The sequence below is a fragment of the Simochromis diagramma genome, unplaced genomic scaffold, assembly GCF_900408965.1.
Source record: "Simochromis diagramma unplaced genomic scaffold, fSimDia1.1 OVJJ01000768.1, whole genome shotgun sequence".
In the NCBI taxonomy this organism is placed as follows: domain Eukaryota; kingdom Metazoa; phylum Chordata; class Actinopteri; order Cichliformes; family Cichlidae; genus Simochromis; species Simochromis diagramma.
Window position 1 is genome coordinate 701,620 of NW_024387035.1, and position 19,471 is coordinate 721,090.

The 19,471-nt window shown below is 41.5% G+C and overlaps 1 protein-coding gene across 1 annotated transcript; it reads right to left on the bottom strand.

Moving 5' to 3' along the window:
- Positions 1–5: 5 nt before the first annotated feature.
- LOC120740755 (NLR family CARD domain-containing protein 3-like) lies at positions 6–18,010 on the bottom strand. The gene is made up of 8 exons (XM_040043227.1): positions 16,731–18,010; positions 16,527–16,646; positions 16,309–16,428; positions 7,611–7,689; positions 6,711–6,936; positions 4,705–6,511; positions 3,582–3,755; positions 6–689 (listed from the first exon to the last, which is right to left on the bottom strand). Exons 1-8 carry the CDS (start codon positions 16,817–16,819, stop codon positions 500–502), a joined length of 2,805 nt encoding a protein of 934 aa, XP_039899161.1. The 5' UTR covers positions 16,820–18,010; the 3' UTR covers positions 6–499.
- Between the last annotated feature and the right edge of the window lie 1,461 nt (positions 18,011–19,471).

A 19,471-nucleotide genomic window follows, 5' to 3' on the forward strand; every position in this document is an offset into this window, starting at 1 on the left:
TCTGTTCTAGGATGCCCTCTAGACCCAGTGGAGGTGGTGAGTAAGAATGGAGAAAGGAGAATGGTGGCTAAGATGTCATCCCTGTTGGACAACATAGCCCACCCCATACATGGGACCCTGACAGAACAGAGCAGTGCTACCCAAGATGTGGGACAGAGATGGCCGCTACCTTTACAGGGAAAGACTCAGCTGAACATTTCTATCTATTTCACACCTTGGCTCATGTGATGAGGCACATAATTAATAATGGGTCAACGACCCTGTTTAGGGATAACCAAATTTTAAATAAAATTAAATACCTAAGTCTCTCCAAAATTTTATTTTAGAACTGAAGAAGCTTCTCATATGAAATGTCTGCAAGAAAAAGCCCAGTTGCTCTTTTCAAGCTCCTTAGATTGTCTGTAATGAGCAAGCACTTCCCTTCATTTGTGACATCTGCATGAAACAATCAGGAACTGAATGTAGGACACAGCAGATGTTTTCAACTTTTCCTCCTCTATCAGACATTCTCTCCATACCTGAGAGTGTCTAGTCTCCAATGTGGATCCTTCAGTCCAGCCAACAAACTCTGGACTGAGTCTCCTGGATGATTGTAGCTCAGGTCCAGCTCTCTCAGATGGGAGGGGTTGGAGCTCAAAGCTGAAGCCAGAGAAGTACAGCCTTCCTCTGTGATCAGACAGCCTGATAGACTATATAAACACACACAAAAAAACCAATACATTTGTTAAAACTTCACTAAAGGCTTATTTTCAATTATTTTTATGGATAAAATACCCATTCAAATTCAAATTTTATTTGTCACAAACAAATGAATGATAGTCAAATGCCAAGTCCACAAGATACATGTAGACTTGTTGGATAAATTCCATGCACCCTCAAACACCTGAAGAAAACTTTGTGAGATTTCTTGTTTTATTTGTTTAAGAAGAAATAGACAATTTCATCAAATTCTGATATGTAATATTGTAATTTTTTTTTTTATAGGCCAAGGAAAACCAGTCATAACAGAGAATTTACACAGTTAGTAGGTAGTGTGCAATTTAGACATTTTTTGTTTGTTTGTTTGTTTGGTGTGTGTGTCAGAACAGTTGGACAATGATGGAATGTCACACACACTGCTGTTACGGCTGCCGTCGTGGGCTGGGATTATGACATGTAAATGTGAGTGTGCAGGTGCGCCTCCAGGAGTGGTGGATCCCGAAGATGGTACACCAGGAGTATAAGACGGCGCGGTTGAGGACGGCAATCATCCATCCTCGGTTTTACCCCAACCAGCTGGGGCTGCGACATGCCGTGTTGCTCTGCAAGTCATGAGGAAGTTCGAGTGGATCGCCTTTTCAGTTGGGTACAGTTTTCTCATGTTTAGTTAGTCAGGGAGGTAAGTGATTGTTGTTTAGTTATGTTTTTGGGGGCTACGTAAGCAATCGCTCCTCTGAGTTAGCTTCTCTTATTGTTGTTTACCGTTCGAGAAGCCAAGCAGGAATTCCTCCGTGTCAGCCCAGCTGATCTTGTTTTTGGACACACGGTACGCAGGCCGTTGCAATTACTTAAAGAGAAATTATTGTCCGAATCGCATCGGGTGGAGGATAATGTGTTGGATTATGTGTGTGCTTTTAAGGAATGTCTCTCTCGTGCAGTTGGCCCGCGACCACTTGAGGCGAGCCCAGGGCATTATGAAAGCACGTTTTGACAAGAAATCCGTGGTTCGGAATTTTGCCCCGGGGGAGAAGGTGCTGGTTTTGCTTCCAGTGACTGTGTCTAGCATTCGAGCTCAATTTTCTGGTCCTTATGAGGTGGATCGGAAAATAAGTGATACTAACTATGTCATTAAAACGCCTGATCGGAAGCGAAAGTTGCAAGTGTGTCATGTTAATATGCTCAAATGTTATGTGTCCAAAGAGCTCGCCACCGGTGATGTAATTTGCTCTGGGCACCACAGAGTACCACCCACAAGACGATGGTTTGATGGAAAAAAGTGGCTGTATACTGGGGGCTCGGAGATTGGAATTGCGAGATGTTGGCCACTTTGGAGTCCTCCCGCTCTCATTTGCCACCCCCTGCTCATAGGGATGTTCTTGCATTAGTGAAAGCTCATCAACCTTTGTTTTCTGACTACCGTAGGCAAACATCTGTCCTGTGTCACGACATCACGGTGGAAACTGACAGGCCGATAAAACAGCACGCTTATCGTGTAAACACCACAAAGCGGAGCTTGATGCAGTAGGAAGTTGAATATCTCATTGAGCATGGCCTTGCTATTTCCAGTCATGACGCGTGGAGCTCGCCTTGTATTCTGGTAGCGATAGCGGACAATATTTCCAGAAAGTGAATGCGGTTACCAAACCAGACTCGTTTACGCTCCCGCGGATGCAAGATTGCCTCGATCGTGTTGGTTCTGCTCAGTATGTTACAAAGCTGGACCTATTAAAGGGGTACTGGCAGGTTCCATTAACACCTAGGGCTTTGGAGATCTCTGCGTTTGTAATGCCCGATCACTTCCTCCAATATACAGTGATGCCTTTCGGGTTACGTAATGTGCCCGCAACGTTTCAACGTCTTATGCGGCAGGTGCTGTGTGGAGTGTCTAAGTGCGAGGCATACTTGGACGACGTGGTTGTCTATTTTACCTTGTGGCCTGAACATCTCGCAACACTTTCTGAGGTGTTTGGGCGGTTCAACGATGCCTCCCTCACGCTCAACCTTTCTAAATGTGAGTTCGGGAAGGCTACTATTACCTATTTGGGCAAGCAAGTGGGACAAGGGCAGGTATGGCCCGTGACTGAAAAAGTTCAGGCCGTTGTGGACTTTCCAGTGTCACAAACTTGGCACACGTTGCGTCGCTTTCTGGGCATGGTTCTATCGGGGGTTCTGTAAAAACTTTTGTTTTGATTCAGGGGAACACATTTTTTCCCTTGTAGTTTTGGCATTGGCTACGGTCCACGGTAGCCTGTGTTACTGTTCTTATAAATAAAAAAAACCCACCCGGTAACCAGATAACATATCGTCTCTGTCTTCTGTCGGAGGGATATTAAAATATGTTATATAGTTTCGTCTGGCTTGATCGCAAATGGTGTTCTATGACTTTTGATGGTTATAACCCTTTATACTTTTTATATATGAAATTTCTGCACAAATTTTGGTCCTATTGAAATGAATATGAAACTACAGTCCATCTAGTGGTATGAATGGCAAACTACAGTCATGGTGCGTTTGGCTTCCTCTAGTGAAAGAAAGGTAAACTATACTCAATAGCAGTACATTTTTGCTCTAGTTAATATTAGCGGCTAAAGTTTTAAATGATTTCTTAAACATGTTGGAGATTTAATGCTAAAAAATAAAAAACATTGTTTTTAAGTGTTTTTTGTGAGATTTTAGGTTGTGTTAAGGCAGTACGTCAAAATGAAAAAAACAAAGAAACTGCCAATTTAAACGTGAGGTTGTGTTGAATAGAATGCCAACAAACGAGACATTTTCTTTTAATGTAAAAGAATAGAAAGGTCACATTACAGTTAGTGAAAAATAGCCAGTTACACTTTTGATTTCTGAAGGGTAAATGACTGCTTGACTGTCTGAGTTCTAACCTGAGAGTTTCCAGTGTACAATATGGACTCTCCAGTCCTGCAGACAGAAGTTTCGCTCCCAAATCTCGCAGATCATTGTTACTCAGGTCCAGCTCCATCAGACTAGAGGACGGGGAGGTCAGAATTGAGGACAGAGCCTCACAGCTTCTCTCTGAGAGGTTGCAGCCACTTAGTCTGAAACAATTATTATTGAAAATAGTTTTATTGTTTCATGTAGACAAGAGAAATACACTTCATACAGGGAGTGCAGAATCATTAGGCAAATGAGTATTTTGTCCACATCATCCTCTTCATGCATGTTGTCTTACTCCAAGCTGTATAGGCTCGAAAGCCTACTACCAATTAAGCATATTAGGTGATGTGCATCTCTGTAATGAGAAGGGGTGTGGTCTAATGACATCAACACCCTATATCAGGTGTGCATAATTATTAGGCAACGTCCTTTCCTTTGGCAAAATGGGTCAAAAGAAGGACTTGACAGGCTCAGAAAAGTCAAAAATAGTGAGATATCTTGCAGAGGGATGCAGCAGTCTCAAAATCGCAAAGCTTCTGAAGCGTGATCATCGAACAATCAAGCGTTTCATTCAAAATAGTCAACAGGGTCGCAAGAAGCGTGTGGAAAAACCAAGGCGCAAAATAACTGCCCATGAACTGAGAAAAGTCAAGCGTGCAGCTGCCAACATGCCACTTGCCACCAGTTTGGCCATATTTCAGAGCTGCAACATCACTGGAGTGCCCAAGAGCACAAGGTGTGCAATACTCAGAGACTGAATGTCAGAAATGTATATTTGTGAATGTGGAGATGTTATATTGGTTTCACTGGTAAAAATAAATAATTGAAATGGGTATATATTTGTTTTTGTTAAGTTGCCTAATAATTATGCACAGTAATAGCCACCTGCACACACAGATATCCCCCTAAAATAGCTAAAACTAAAAACAAACTAAAAACTACTTCCAAAAACATTCAGCTTTGATATTAATGAGTTTTTTGGGTTCATTGAGAACATGGTTGTTGTTCAATAATAAAATTATTCCTCAAAAATACAACTTGCCTAATAATTCTGCACTCCCTGTATCATTTTGTTACAAAAGTCCTTAAAATGAGTACATATTTACTTACAGAGCTTTGTTGGCGATGTTGACCACTGGCAGCAGCCTCAGAAAAGCCTCCTCTGAAGCAGAGTATTTCTTCAGGTCAAACACATCCAGATCTTTTTCTGATGACAGTAAGATGAAGGCCAGAGCTGACCACTGAGCAGGAGACAGTTTGTCTGTGGAGAGACTTCCTGAACTCAGGGACTGTTGGATCTCCTCCACTAGAGAACGATCATTCAGTTCATTCAGACAATGGAACAGACTGATACTTTGCTCTACAGACAGACTGTCATTGATCTTCTTCTTAATGTACTGGACAGTTTCCTGATTGTTCTGTGAACTATTTCCTGTCTTTGTCAGCAAACCTTGTAGGAGAGTCTGATTGGTCTGCAGTGAAAGACCAAGGAGGAAGCGGACGAGCAAGTCCAGGTGTCCACTTGGACTCCGTAAGGCCTTGTCCACAGAACTCTGGTAGAAGTGTGTCTCTGCAGATTCTCTTGTTTCACGTGTCTGGGAGGTTGTTTGCTGTTCTTCCAGCAGATTGACTCCAGAGTTGATGAAGGTCAGATGGACATGAAGAGCAGCCAGAAACTCCTGCACACTCAGATGGATGAAGGAGAACAGTCTTTTCTGGTACAGTCCACTCTCCTCTTTAAAGATCTGTGTGAATACCCCGGAGTACACTGAGGCCGCTCTGATATCAATGACACACTCTGTCAGGTCTGATTCATAGAAGATCAGGTTTCCTTTCTGCAGCTGTTCAAAAGCCAGTTTTCCCAGAGACTCAATCATCTTCCTGCTCTCTGGACTCCAGTGTGGATCTGTCTCAGCTCCTCCATCATATTTGATCTTCTTCACTTTGGCCTGAACCACGACGAAGTGGATGTACATCTCAGTCACGGTCTTGGGCAGCTGTCCTCCCTCTCTGGTTTCCAGCACATCCTCCAGAACTGTAGCAGTGATCCAGCAGAAGACTGGGATGTGGCACATGATGTGGAGGCTTCGTGATGTCTTAATGTGGGAGATGATCCTGCTTGCCTCCTTCTTATCTCTGAATCTCTTCCTGAAGTACTCCTCTTTCTGTGGGTCAGCAAACCCTCTGATTTCTGTCACCATACCAACACACTCTGGAGGGATCTGATTGGCTGCTGCAGGTCTTGTGGTTATCCAGACGCGAGCGGAGGGAAGCAGCTTGCCCCTGATGAGGTTTATCAGCAGCACATCCACTGAGGTGGACTTTCTAGGGTCAGTTAGGATTGTAGTTTTGTGGAAGTCCAGAGGAAGTCGACACTCATCCAGACCATCAAAGATGAACACAACCTGGAAGTCTTCAAAGCTGCAGATTTCTGCTTCTTTGGTTTCAGTAAAGAAGTGATGAACAAGTTCCACCAAGCTGAACTTTTCCTCTTTCAGCACATTCAGCTCTCTGAAAGTGAATGGAAATATGAACTGGATGTCCTGGTTGGCTGTGTCTTCAGCCCAGTCCAGGCTGTATTTCTGTGTTAAGACTGTTTTCCCAATGCCAGCCACTCCCTTTGTCAGCACTGTTCTGATTGGTTCATCTCTTCCAGGTGAGCCTTTAAAGATGTCTTCTTGTCTGATTTTTGTCTCTGCTCTGTCTGGTTTCCTGAAGGCCATTTCAATCTGTCTGACCTCATGTTCATCATTGACCTCTGCAGTCCCTCCCTCTGTGATGTAGAGCTCTGTGTAGATGTGATTCAATAGGGTTGGGTTTCCTGCTTTAGCGATCCCCTCAAATACACACTGGAACTTCTTCTTCAGTGTAGATTTAAGTTTACACTCACTCCAATAGACGTCTCTATTAGAAGTTCCTAAAAGAAAGAATAATTCAATTCAATTTTATTTATATAGCGCCAAATCCACAACAACATTCGCATCATTGTACAGCAGAATAGACAACAAATATCAGTCCAGAATTTTTATATTTATGTTTGACTATCACTTTAGGGTTAGACATTAGTAAACAACCTGTTCAACCAGCAGCTTAAATCTTTATAGAAATCCTCTTACTCTTGTGCAGAAGGTCAGCTAGTTCATCCTGCTTCATTCTCCTTAAAAAGTCCAATGTGATCTTCACAAATGCCTCTCTGCTGCTATTCCTCTGCTCCTCGTCCTCACCCACTTTCTCTTCAACCGTTCTCTGACCTTCCAAGTATTTCAGATAATTTGGACTGACAACTTTTTGAATCTTCTTCAGTTCATTCTTCACAAAAGTGATGATGTTGTCCTGCAGTAGCTGGAATAGAGTATTGTGTCAATTAATATGTTACATTACAACCTCAACTGGTGGTGCAGTGGAAGAAGAGAGGAACAATGAACAGAGGGAGACCAGGAACAACAGACAGAAATAGCCAGGAGATATGAAGGTGTCATAATCATATTTCTGTTGCAGTCCACAGCATATTTTGATTCTGGAAACAGAGTGAATATTGCTACATCATGGTAATTGTAGTCAGTATGTTCAAGGGAGGTTGTTAAATTGGAATGTTTAAAAAAAGAAGCAAAAAAATAAATCAAATTCTGAGATCAGATAACTCAACTTTGCATTGTTTAGAGTGGAATAAATGCTATAATAATATGATAAATAACTTTTTCTAAAGTTTTCCAATCATTTATCCAGCTTACATAGTTTATTAGACACTACCATGACAGCCAAAAATTAAAGGACATGTCTGTAGCAATATGTGTCAAGGTGGTCATGGGTATAGATAAAATTACAAACACATCTTTTTGACCAGCCCAGCTGCTAAAGCTCATTGTTTATTTGAAACAGTGTTTAGTTGTGCTTCTAACTTGTCTTATCTTGCAATTAATACTACGAAAAACTAATACTTGCAATATGTTTGAAGTATAAATAGCCGTTCTTTTTGAGAAATGACTGAATAGAATAGATGTTGTACATGTACAGACCATAAATATGGAGTCCAGCTGTGTTTGATGCTGCTGGGTAGACTGACTTCTGGGAACCTCTGAGCTCTGCTGGCCCACTCTGTGGAGGAATCATGAAGAATTAGTTCAACACAGGAGAAAGATCAATATTTGAAATGCTGAGTTTTGGCTCTCAGAAGACACCATCTTAATGCTGCTGGCAAAAACAAGAAAAAGAAAAAAGAAGAGAAATGGAAAAGGAAAAAAACAGCTTACACCACTAAATACCTGGAGCTCTTACAAGAATAAAGACTGGTAAATCTTTTGTAATATTTCCAATGGTCTAATTATCTTAACTGTAATGACACAGATGACATGTGTCATTAGTGTTTTCTAACCTGCCAGGATTAAGGCACAGAGTTAGCCATCCATACCTGACTCCTTGGAAACTACATAACTCTCTGTGTAGTTTCTCAGTCATCCAGGTCATGGAGCTTGCAAGACAGTGATTGTAATAGCAGTCTAGCGAGGAAGGACCGGTTAGCAGGTCCAGCGGCCATGTGGTGTGGAACTTGAAGCCAGTCAGTTAAATCAATCAACAGACCCATACTTAAGTGTCAATATCAGGCGAGCGTTTCAGGCTAAGGGAAGCATGTATAATTGTGAGAGGCCATAAGAAGATCATTTGTAACCTTCACTAAAGCTGTTTCTGTGCTGTGCTGAGCTCTGAAACCTGACTGAAACTCTTCAAATAAGCCATTCCTCTGCAGATGATCTGTTAGCTGTTTGACAACTACTCTTTCAAGGATGTTTGACATGAAAGGAAGGTTGGAGATTGGCCTATAATTAGCTAAGACTGCTGGGTCTAGAGATGCTTTTTAAGTAAAGGTTTAACTACAGCCAGATTGAAGGCCTGTGGTACATAGCCGATTATTAGAGATAGGTTGATCATATTTAAGATTGAAGCATTAAGAGATTACTCTTATTTTTCATAAGTGCACAAATCGTACTCCAGAATAGATTATTTTTTGCTTGATTCTAAATTTATGTCTAAAGTTGTATGCTCAACTTATCATAACATATTGATCTCGGATCACTCTCCAACCTCTTTAGTCCTGGACTTCTGTGGTACGAAACAACAGGGTAACTGGCGTTTTCACCCGTCACTCCTGTGTGAGACATCCTTTTGCCAATTTATGACAACTAAAATATCAGATTTCTTGGAAGCTAATGATAAACGTTTCTGATTCGATTTTATGGGAAACATTTAAAGTGGTAATGCGAGGAGAAATTATTTCTTTTGAATCTTCGTTAAAAAAAAAAAAAAAAGAACGCCGGAAACGCCTGTTCGAAATAGAAGATGAATTAACACAGAACAGGACCACAAGGCCTCCTCTTGTCCCTCTTTTTTTCCAAGACATCATTAAAAGGAAGTTTGAGTATAACACAATTTTATCTAGTCAAGTAACAGATCAGCTATTTAGGATCAGACAGAAGCATTTTCAGTTTGGAGATAAGCCCCATAAGCTTCTTTCTCGGCAGCTAAGAGGCCTACAGGCCAGTAGGGCTATACACAAAATTTAATCAAGATCAGGCGAAATTTTAATTAGCCCTAAAGCTATTAATGAGCGATTTAGAGAATATTATGAAGAGCTCTATATGTCGAAATCATGGGGCAATATTACTGATTGGTTAGGGAAGCTGGATCTCCCGAAAATGAATGATGCTGCACGAGAGGCTTTAAACTCAGATATTACTATTGAAGAAGTTTCGAAAGCTATTAAGTAATTCCCCAATGGAAAGTCCCGAGGCCCAGATGGGTTTGGCATTGAACTGTATAAAAAATACTCTGAAAAGCTGGCCCCGCTTTTATTGAGAATGTTTAAGCATTCTTTCCATACTCAAAGATTTCCCCATACGCTATATGAAGCTAATATTTCTTTGTTATTGAAAGAAGGAAAGGATGAAACAGAATGTCCCTCTTATCGACCTATTGCTTTGTTGAATTTGGATATGAAAATTTTCACTAAAATTTTGGCAAACAGATTAAATGGACATGTTGGATGAATTATCCATCCGGATCAAACTGGGTTTGTCCCCCAGAGGTTTTCCTTCTTTAATGTTCGAATATTGATGAACATTATGTATCATAGGCACTAGGGAGCTTCCAAGATCGCAGTACTGAGCTTAGATGCTGAAAAGGCGTTTGACCAGGTCGAGTGGGCCTATATGCTTCGGTACTGGAGAAGTTTGGTTTAGGCGAACAGTTTATATCATGGGTTGATATGATATATAGACATCCCTCTTCTTCCATTCTTACTAACCAAGGTAGATCAGCGCCTTTTTTTTTTTTTTACACCACGGGACACGACAAGGCTGCCCTTTGAGCCCTTTGCTCTTCGCAATTTCTATTGAACCTCTTGCAGTAGCCATTAGGAATGAGCCCTCTATTGACCCTGTCCGATTGGGGAATCTCAAGCACTACATTTCTTTATATGCGGATGATGTTGTTTTGTTCTTGTCAAATCCTGAGCAATCTGTTCCTGTACTTTTAGATGTGGTGAGGTCATTTGGGGAAATCTCAGGTTATACAATTAATTGGCAGAAGAGTGAGTTTGTGGCTTTAACTGCAATTTTGAAAGTTTTGCCTTTTAAAATTACAGACAGATTGAAATACTTGGGTGTTATTTTGCCTAAGGTTCCTAAATCGATGTTTAAGTTGAATTATCTTGAACAAGTTGAAAAATTGAAAAAGGACATTGAGAAATGGAGGGCTCTACCTATTCCCATGGTAGGTCGCATTAACGTAATTAAAATGGTTTCCCTTCCTAAATTTCTATATTTATTTTTAAATTTACCTATTTTTTTGAATAAGCAATTTTTTAAAGTGATCGACTCAGTAGTATTACCATTTGTTTGGGGCTTTAAAACTCACAGGATATCAAAAGTTCATCTATGTACTGTAAGTCTAAACTTAAGGGTGGATTTGCTCTGCCACTGTTTCAGTTTTATTATTGGGCTGCAAATGCTAGAACTCTTGTTTACTGGCAGGAAGGGTACAAAAAGGTCATGTCTGCCGATACCGCACCTTGGGTGGTCATAGAGAGTGGTGGGGTTGAGAATAGTTCCCTCCCTGCTCTTCTTTTTTCATCCTCTAATCCACGAACCAAGGTCAATAATTTTATAGTTTCGAACTGCGTTAAAATCTTTAGTCAGAACAAAAAAGGTTGTGCTCTACCAGATACTTCGATCCATACTCCAATATATTGTAATCATGCATTTCCACCCTCATGTTTAGACGCCTCTTTTGAGGTCTGGACACAGAAAGGTATTATTACTGTCAAAGACTTATTTATTGACAGGCAGTTTGCATCATTTACCCAGTTGCAGAACAAGTTCTCTCTCCGTGCGTCACATTTTTTTCATTATTTACAGATAAGAAACTATGTTCGTCAGAGTATCCTTAATTTTCCATCTCTTCCGGAAGAGGGGTCAATTTTTACACTCCTTCTGAGTTCCCCGGATTCTAAAAAGTTGGTTTCTGGTTTTGTGAAAGCTTTTTCTGAGTATTTAAATTTTGAATCTGACTTTTTGAAGATGGCATGGGAGGAGGAGCTTGGTTTGCAAATTGGAGATGAGGTGTGAGAGAGGAGTCTGTGTAGGATCCAGTCTTGCTCTATAAATGTAAGGCATCAGTTAATTCAATTCAAAGTGCTTCACAGACTTCATTATTCAAAAACTAAACTGCACAGGATTTGTGATATATGATCGTTGTAAACTTGGAGAAGGCTCTCTCACTCATTTATTTTGGACTTGTCCCAAATTGCTTAACTATTGGTTGGACATTTTTAAAGATTTTTCTGGTATTTATAATTGCACATTAGAGCCGGACCCAATAATTGCATTGTTTGGAACTTCCTCTTCCCTTTTACACCTCAGCCCTGCTGCACAAACTACAGTTTTGTTCGGAATGGTAATTGCTAAGAAAATTATCTTGACTCTCTGGAAGTCGGATATTGTACCTCAATTCAAAATGTGGCAAACAGAACTGACTGCTCTACTACATATGGAGAGAATTAGGTACACATTAGCGGACAAACTTAGTAATTTCTTTGATGTGTGGCAGCCATTTTTAGACCATGTATTAAAGCAAAGTCCTGTTTGATCGATCACCAATAACTCGGCCTACCACCTTAGCGTTTTATTTCTGTTTATTGCCAGTTGAAGTAATTTTGAATAATTTACAATAGTAATTTTACTAGTAATACTACTTCAACTGATGTTGAAGTAGTATTTTTGTCGTTGCAGTGTAATATTTTGTCTTATTTGTGTGTTTTAGCCCTTGTTGTTATGTTGTCTGTTTTTTGTTTTTTTTGTCTCTTTCTTTTTTCCTTATATCAAAACATCTCAATAAACATACTTACAAAAAAAGATTGAAGCATTAATTAATGGCAGGACTTCTTTGAGCAGTTTTGTAGGAATGGGGTCTAAAAGACACGTTGATGGTTTGGAGGAAGTAATTATTGAAGTTAACTCAGAAAGATCAATTGGAGAAAAAGAGTAACTTAACATCAATGGTACTAAGAGTAGCTGTAGATAATATCATTATCTGTGAGATGATTATGGGTAATCTTTTCTCTAATGATTACATTTTTTTTTGTGAAGAAGTTCATGAAGTCATTACTAGTTAACGTTAAAGGGATGGTTGGCTCAATGAGCTCTGACTTTTTGTCAGCCTGGCTACAGAGCTGAAGAGAAACCTGGGGTTGTTCTTATTTACTTCAATCAGTGATGAATAGTAAGATGTTCTGGCTTTGCGGAGGGCTTTCTTATAAAGCAGCAAACTATTTCTCCAGGCTAAATGATGATCCTCTAGATTTGTGACACGCCATTTCCTCTCCAGATTACGAGTCATCTGCTTTAGGGTACGTGTTTGAGAATTATACCACGGAGTCAGGTATTTCTGATTAGAGACCTTAGTTTTCACAGGAGCTACAGTATCCAGTGTTAAACATAGAGAGGAGGCAAAGTTATTAACAAGATAATCGACCTCTGTTGGAGTAGCGTTCGGGTAGCTGCTCTGCTCTGTGTTAGTACAGGGCATTGAAGATGATAACAGTGGGTGGATTATATTCTTAAACTTAGTTACAGCGCTTTCAGAAAGACATCTACTTTGATAAAGTCTACTCTCCACCGCTGTGTAATCAATTATTGTAAATGTAAATGTTATCAGGAAATGATCAGACAGGAGAGGGTTTTCAGGAAACACTGTTAAATGTTCAGGTTCGATGCCATATGTTAAAACAAGATCTAGAGTGTGATTAAAGTGGTGGGTGGGTTCTTTTACATTTTGAGATACTTCAATTGAGTCTAATGAACAGATTAAATGCCATGTTGAGGCTGTCATTTTTAGCATCTACATGGATGTTAAAATCACCCACAATAATTACTTTATCTGAGCTGAGCACTAAATCAGATAAAAGGTCTGAGAAATCAGACAGAAACTCTGTGTAACGTTTATACATAGGCTGGTGTGAAAAATTGCTGCCACACCGCCCCCTCGGCCTGTGATTTGAGGTTTCCAGTTCCAGGTCACTGTTCGTGTGGTCGAATGGCCGGTCAGCTGAGCAGTTTTGCATTCTTTTCTAACTTTACTGTGGCACGGTGGTTAGCACTGTTGCCGCACAGCAAGAAGGTCCTGAGTTCAATTCCAACATCAGGCCGGGGTCTTTCTGTGTGGAGTTTGCATGTTCTCCCCGTGTTTGCGTGGGTTCCCTCCGGGTACTCCGGCTTCCTCCCACCGTCCAAAGACATGCAGCTTGTGGGGATAGGTTAATTGGATAATCCAAATTGTCACTAGGTGTGAATGTGCGAATGAATGTGAGTGCAAATGGTTGTTTGTCCCTGTGTGTTGGCCCTGCGACAGACTGGCGACCTGTCCAGGGTGTACCCTGCCTCTCGCCCTATGACAGCTGGGATAGGCTCCAGCGCCCCCCGCGACCCTGAAAAGGATAAGCGGAAGCGAATGGATGGATGGATGGATGGACAGTTCCAGGTCACTGTTCGTGTGGTCGAATGGCCGGTCAGCTGAGCAGTTTTGCATTCTTTTCTAACTTTAATGCTCTTTCCATTGTTGTTTTTCGCCGTCTACTCTGTACATTTCGTATTCTTTCCTTTTTCTCATTTTTGTGGACTTGTTTCTGACACTCCGACATGACGCCAAGGCTCACCTACACCAGAGAGTCCCTCATTCAGCTGCAGCTGCAGCCCAGGCTCCGGCTTTTCCGCTCTGCTCCTACAGACTATTTTCGCGAGGAAATACTCTTGGACACGGAAATCAAAAAACTCACAAAAACAAGGTAACCAGGAGGGGATTAAAGAAGAAGGGGTGAGAGCCAGACTCAAGAGGGAGACACACAAACAACGAGCACTCCTGTCCATTAACCTAATGTGTGTTCTCTCTGCAACAAGCTGGACGAGCTGCAAGCCTGCGTCAACCACTTGCATGAGTGATGACGACAGCACGCTGCACATTGATGGCTTTTCACTACCTCTTCATCTGGACGGAGACCATGAACGCACCATAAGCAACATGGCGGCGGCATGTCTGCATGTAAACAGCAGCTGGTGCTCTACAGTCATTGTGAGGGAGAAGCTGTGCACTACAGACATCAAGCTTCTGGTTGTTTCCCTGTTCCCAACTCTGGATAGTCATATTTTGGGGGGGGGTTAATAAATTTGTCCATATTTCTAGAAACGAGAGCTGCTCCATCCAAAGGATGGGATGAATGACATCTCTCTTAAAAAGACCAGGTTTCCTCCAGAAAGTCTCCCAATTATCTAAGAAGCCCACATCGTTTTTTGGACACAACTCAGACAGCCAGCAGTTTAAGAAGAAAATGTGGCTAAACATGTCACTCCTGGTCTGATTTTGGAGGGGACCAAAGAAAACTAAAGAGTCCGACATAGTTACACACGATTCAATATTGATTTTAGTGACCTCCGATTGGCGTAACCGGGTGTCATTACTGCCGACGTGAATTATGATTTTACTGAATTTACGTTTACAGTTTGCCAGCGGTTTTAAATTTCCTTCAATGTCGCCTGCTCTGGCCCCTGGAAGATAATTGACTATGGTTGCCGGTGTCTCTAGCTTCACATGTCTGAGAACAGAATCGCCAATCACCAGAGTTTGACCCCCGGCGGGTGTGTCGCCGAGTGGGGAAAAACAGTTAGACACATGAACGGGTTGGTGGTGTACCTGGGGCTTCTGTTTAGGACTATGCTTCCTCCTCACCGTGACCCAGCCGCCCTCTTTCCCCAGCTGCTTGGGGTCTGCCGGGGAACAGCTAGTGGGGCCTACGCCATCTTCGGCTGCACAGGGGCCTGCTACAGGGGCCTGGCTAGCTACGGGTGTATCGGGGGGGAACCAAGTCTCCAATTCAGTAATCCTGGCCTCCAGAGCTGCAAATATGCTACATTTGTTACAAGTATCATTACTGCTAAAGGAGGCCGAGGAGTAACTAAACATCTGACACAATGAGCAGGAAAGTGCAGGAGGAACTGGTGAAGAAGCCGTGGTGCTAACGAGTCGGCTACGAGCTAAGCTAAGCTAATGAAACAGTAGAGACACAGTGAGTGAATACTTTGGCTGTAAATTATTTGCCAAGTCCATTAACTATTGCACCTCCTCTCTATATGCTGACGAGACCCACCACAGTCGTGTCATCGGAAAACTTGATGATGTAGTTTGAACCGTGCATTGCTGCACAGTTGTGAGTCAGCTGAGTGAACGGCAGTGGGCTGAGCTGAGCCCTTAGGGGCTCCATTGCTCAGTGTGGTGGTGTTGGAAATGCTGTTACCGATCTGGACTGTCTGAGGCCTCTCCATCAGAAAGTCTAGGATCCAGTTACGGTAGGTGTTCAGACCCAGCAGGCTCAGTTTTCCAATCAGGTGCTGAGGAACGACTGTGTTGAATGCTGAACTGAAGTTTATGAACAGCATTCACACATGTGTCCTTATTGTCCAAGTGGCTGAGAGCAAAATGTAGGGTGGTGGCAATGGCCTCGTCTGTTGACCAGTTTGGGCAATAGGCAAACTGCAATGAGTCCAAGATGGTGGTAGCAGGGCCTTAATATGCCTCATAATGAACCACTCGATGCACTTGACCATGATGGGTGTGTGTGCAACAGAAACACCTCCTAGTATTAAAATCCATTCTGTACATTCTGATTGCTGTGTTTTTTGAAACAGTCCAACACACACCGCTTCACATATGAACATAGAAATGTGTGTGAAAGAGAGCTGAGCTGACATTAAACATGATGGAGATTTATTCACAAACACTGAGTCACAGCAACATTTACACACACATTACCTCTCTGCAGGAGGACACGTGCCTGATTTAAAATTAATGATTTTATTTCACTGTTTCTCTTCACAAAGCAAATATTTCATTCTGTTGTGGCATTTTATTTCCAGTAATTCATGCAGTATTAAAATTTGTAATGTGAAGGTTCCTCAGCCGGATCGCAAACAACTACATTAACCACTTTGGAGAAGACCAAATTTTTTTTTAATATGTTTTACTTCTGGTTTGCTTAAGGCGATTTTCAGTTGTTTAGAACCCAAAGGCTTGTTTTTAAGAGACAGTTTAAAGGGGATTGAGGGAATGACGTGTTTGCACTGCAGTTTATATCCAACAACATCAAGCAGTTAAATCAAAGAGTTCACAGCTCACCTCACTGCAGCAGACATAGGCTGGACTTTAAAATCAATAATGTCAGCTTTAGACCGGTCACTCTTTAAGGAGACAGAGCTGGGTCCAGGTTCATGTTTGCATTTAGTTCCCCGTTGGTTCCTGTGAATAATGATGGAGCAGTGAAGTGTTTGCACTACAGTTTATGTCCAACAACATCAAGCAGTTAAATCAAAGAGTTCATGTTACTAACAGCTCACCTCTCTGCAGCAGACACAGGCTGGACTTTAAAACCAATAATGTCAGCTTTAGACCGGTCACTCTTTAAGGAGACAGAGCTGGGTCCAGGTTCATGTTTGCATTTAGTTCCTCGTTTATTCCTGTGAATAATGATGGAGCAGTGATGTGAGTGCTGAGCTGTGACATGGAGAAGAGTCATGGACAGTTAGAGATGGTCATCTCACCTCTGAGCTTTGGTCTGGCTCTCATGTTCCCCACACAGAGTGCTTTTAGAGGGAGGGACTCCCTCCTCTCTGTCCTCACACTGATCCATGCTGCTCAGCTCACACACACTTTCTACCTGCAGAGGAAACACAAATCATTCATGTGCACATCAACTGAAATCCTCCTTTCCATCATGTGTGCTGGAGAGGGGGGGGGTCTCTGTGCCCTGAGTGCTCACCTCCTCCTTTTTCCTTTTATATGAAAGAACTTTCTGTGGGAAATTCAGACCTACCAGCTTCAGTGGCTACATATACTGATGTCTGAAAGTGTTTTAAATTATCCTTAAAGTCTGGCCTTTCCACTGAGTTTGGTTCTATAAACAGAATCTATGATGACACCATCTCCTCCACCTGCTGCTGTGGAGATTCAGAGAAATAAATCTACCATAAGAAAAGAGAAGATAGAAAAAAGAAACTGATCTTATCTTTTGTTATTGGATTTCTCTGTTTGGGAAATATTCCACTCATTCCACTTGACCTGGGTAGTGAATTCAATCAGGGCTTTTTTTATCAAGTCCTAGAGACACTAACATGAAAACATGTTGAGCAGCTCTCTGACATGAAGAACACGCTTTAGCGTCTTTTGAGTTTTTGTGTGTTGGATGTTGATGGTGTGTGAGCAAACTTTTAACAGTTATTTCAGTTAACTTAAGTCAAAAATGATGTTAGCCTTCATATAGATGTGATCTCCCTTTGGACCTCAAAGCTGAGCCTCACATGTTTTTGGTCCTGGGATTTTGATACAGCAAAGCAAAACTGACAGAGTTTAAATACTCGTGCTTGAAGATGAGGAATCATATGCAGACATTAGATACAGAAGGACTTATAATGTAGAGGGAGCTGCTTATTGGGGTTAAACCCAAGAAAAAAGAACACAAGCAGCTCCCTCCTCTATGTGACATCATACTCATGAGGAGGGAAACAAGCTTTTTTTATGATGTTGGGTGCTTTAGTCAAGGATACTTCATAAAAGTTCAAACAAACAAAACTAGTAACCCCATGCAGCACAGCTGACCTTTGTGAAGTATCAACAATAACAACATGCTATTTAACAGAGCCATATAAAGACTAACATACATCAGTAGTTTATTTGATTTGCACCCTAATTCACTGATCTGATTTATGTTATGTAAATAGAAATGTCCCACGTCCTGTTATAACGCTAAAGACAAACTGCTAAAGAAGGAAACAAAGCAAACTTAGAGTTTCTTCACACACCAACTACAGGCTCCACGCCACACCTGGGCCCTATTTCAGGAAGCCGGTTTAGAAAACTCAGAGTGAAAAACGATACTCAGGGTTGAGTAACCCCAAACTGTCCAACTCGGAATATTCGGTTTCAGAAAGGCTGATAACAAGTAGTTCAATCAACACGGAGTTGCTTTAACCCCAAGTTAAGCGCGCGCACGAGGATACATAAAGCCCTGATTAGTGGAGCACAGATTAAGCGAGTCACCATGGAGACGGAGGGAAAGAAGGCGCGGTCAATGTATCTTACAGCGCTTGAGGTTGAAATTCTGATGGCAGCATATGCCGATAACATGCAAATTCCGCGGAAAAAAAGTAACACAGCCCCAGCTGCAAAAGAAAGGGAGCATGCATGGCAAAACATAGCCGACAGAGTCAATGCGTGAGTGTTAATTTAAACATTGATCTAGGGATTTCCACCCATTTAACACGTTATTTTATTATATTTTATTTTATTTTTTATTTTATACATTTGATTTTGTGACGTGATGTGAGCGCAGGTGCAACCCAACAGGCCCCAAACGTTCCTGGCAGCAAGTAAAAATGAAATATAAAAATATAGTCCAAACAGGTAAGGTGTAATTGTATTATGAGCCATAGTGCTTGGTCTGTTTGTCCCATGTAAATCAATTGCAGTTAGAGGCTACATTAATTTTCTTTCTGTAAGCACTTATTAAAACTATCTGAGCACATTACAAGTACATATTTGTTTACTCTGTATGCTCAAATGTGACCCGTTATAGCCAACAGAAAAAAAGCGGAGGCCCGAAAAACAGGTGGGGGTCCTCCACCACCACCACTCACAGAGGCTGAGCAGTTGGCTTCCACATTTGTGATAATGTTGGCAGCATCACATATGATCTTCACAGTGCAGAGAACACAAATTAGCATCCATTACTATAATGAAATAATTTGTTAGTTTGAAATGCTACAGGGAACTATGTACCTGTACATTAATGCTGTGGAAAGACTTCCTGTTCACATGGTCTCCTTCATTTACTGAAGGAGCAATGATTGGAATGTGAGTGCCATCTATACAGCCAATCACGCCTGGGAACCGTGAGAATAAATGTAAAATTTAAGTAGTAGTCCAAGTATCACCACATCATGGATTAAGTTTTGTTCATCCTGATACCTGCAACTTTGTGGCATCCCTCTTTGATAAATCTTGTGGGTCTATGACCGGGGAACACCACAGACGAGTACAGGAGACGTTTCAGTGCAACTGTAACATTCCTGACTGCCCGACAGACGGTAGCCTTGGAAACGTGCTCAGCGTCACCAATATTATGCAGAAAGCTCCCGTTTGCAAAAAACCGAAGTGCAATACAAATAATAAGTACAGAACTGAGAGAATGTCCGCGATGTGTCACATGAGCAATATTAGGCCTGAGGATGTTATTCAAATAAATTATAGATTGTGCTGAAAAACGGTAACGTTCACACAGGAAATC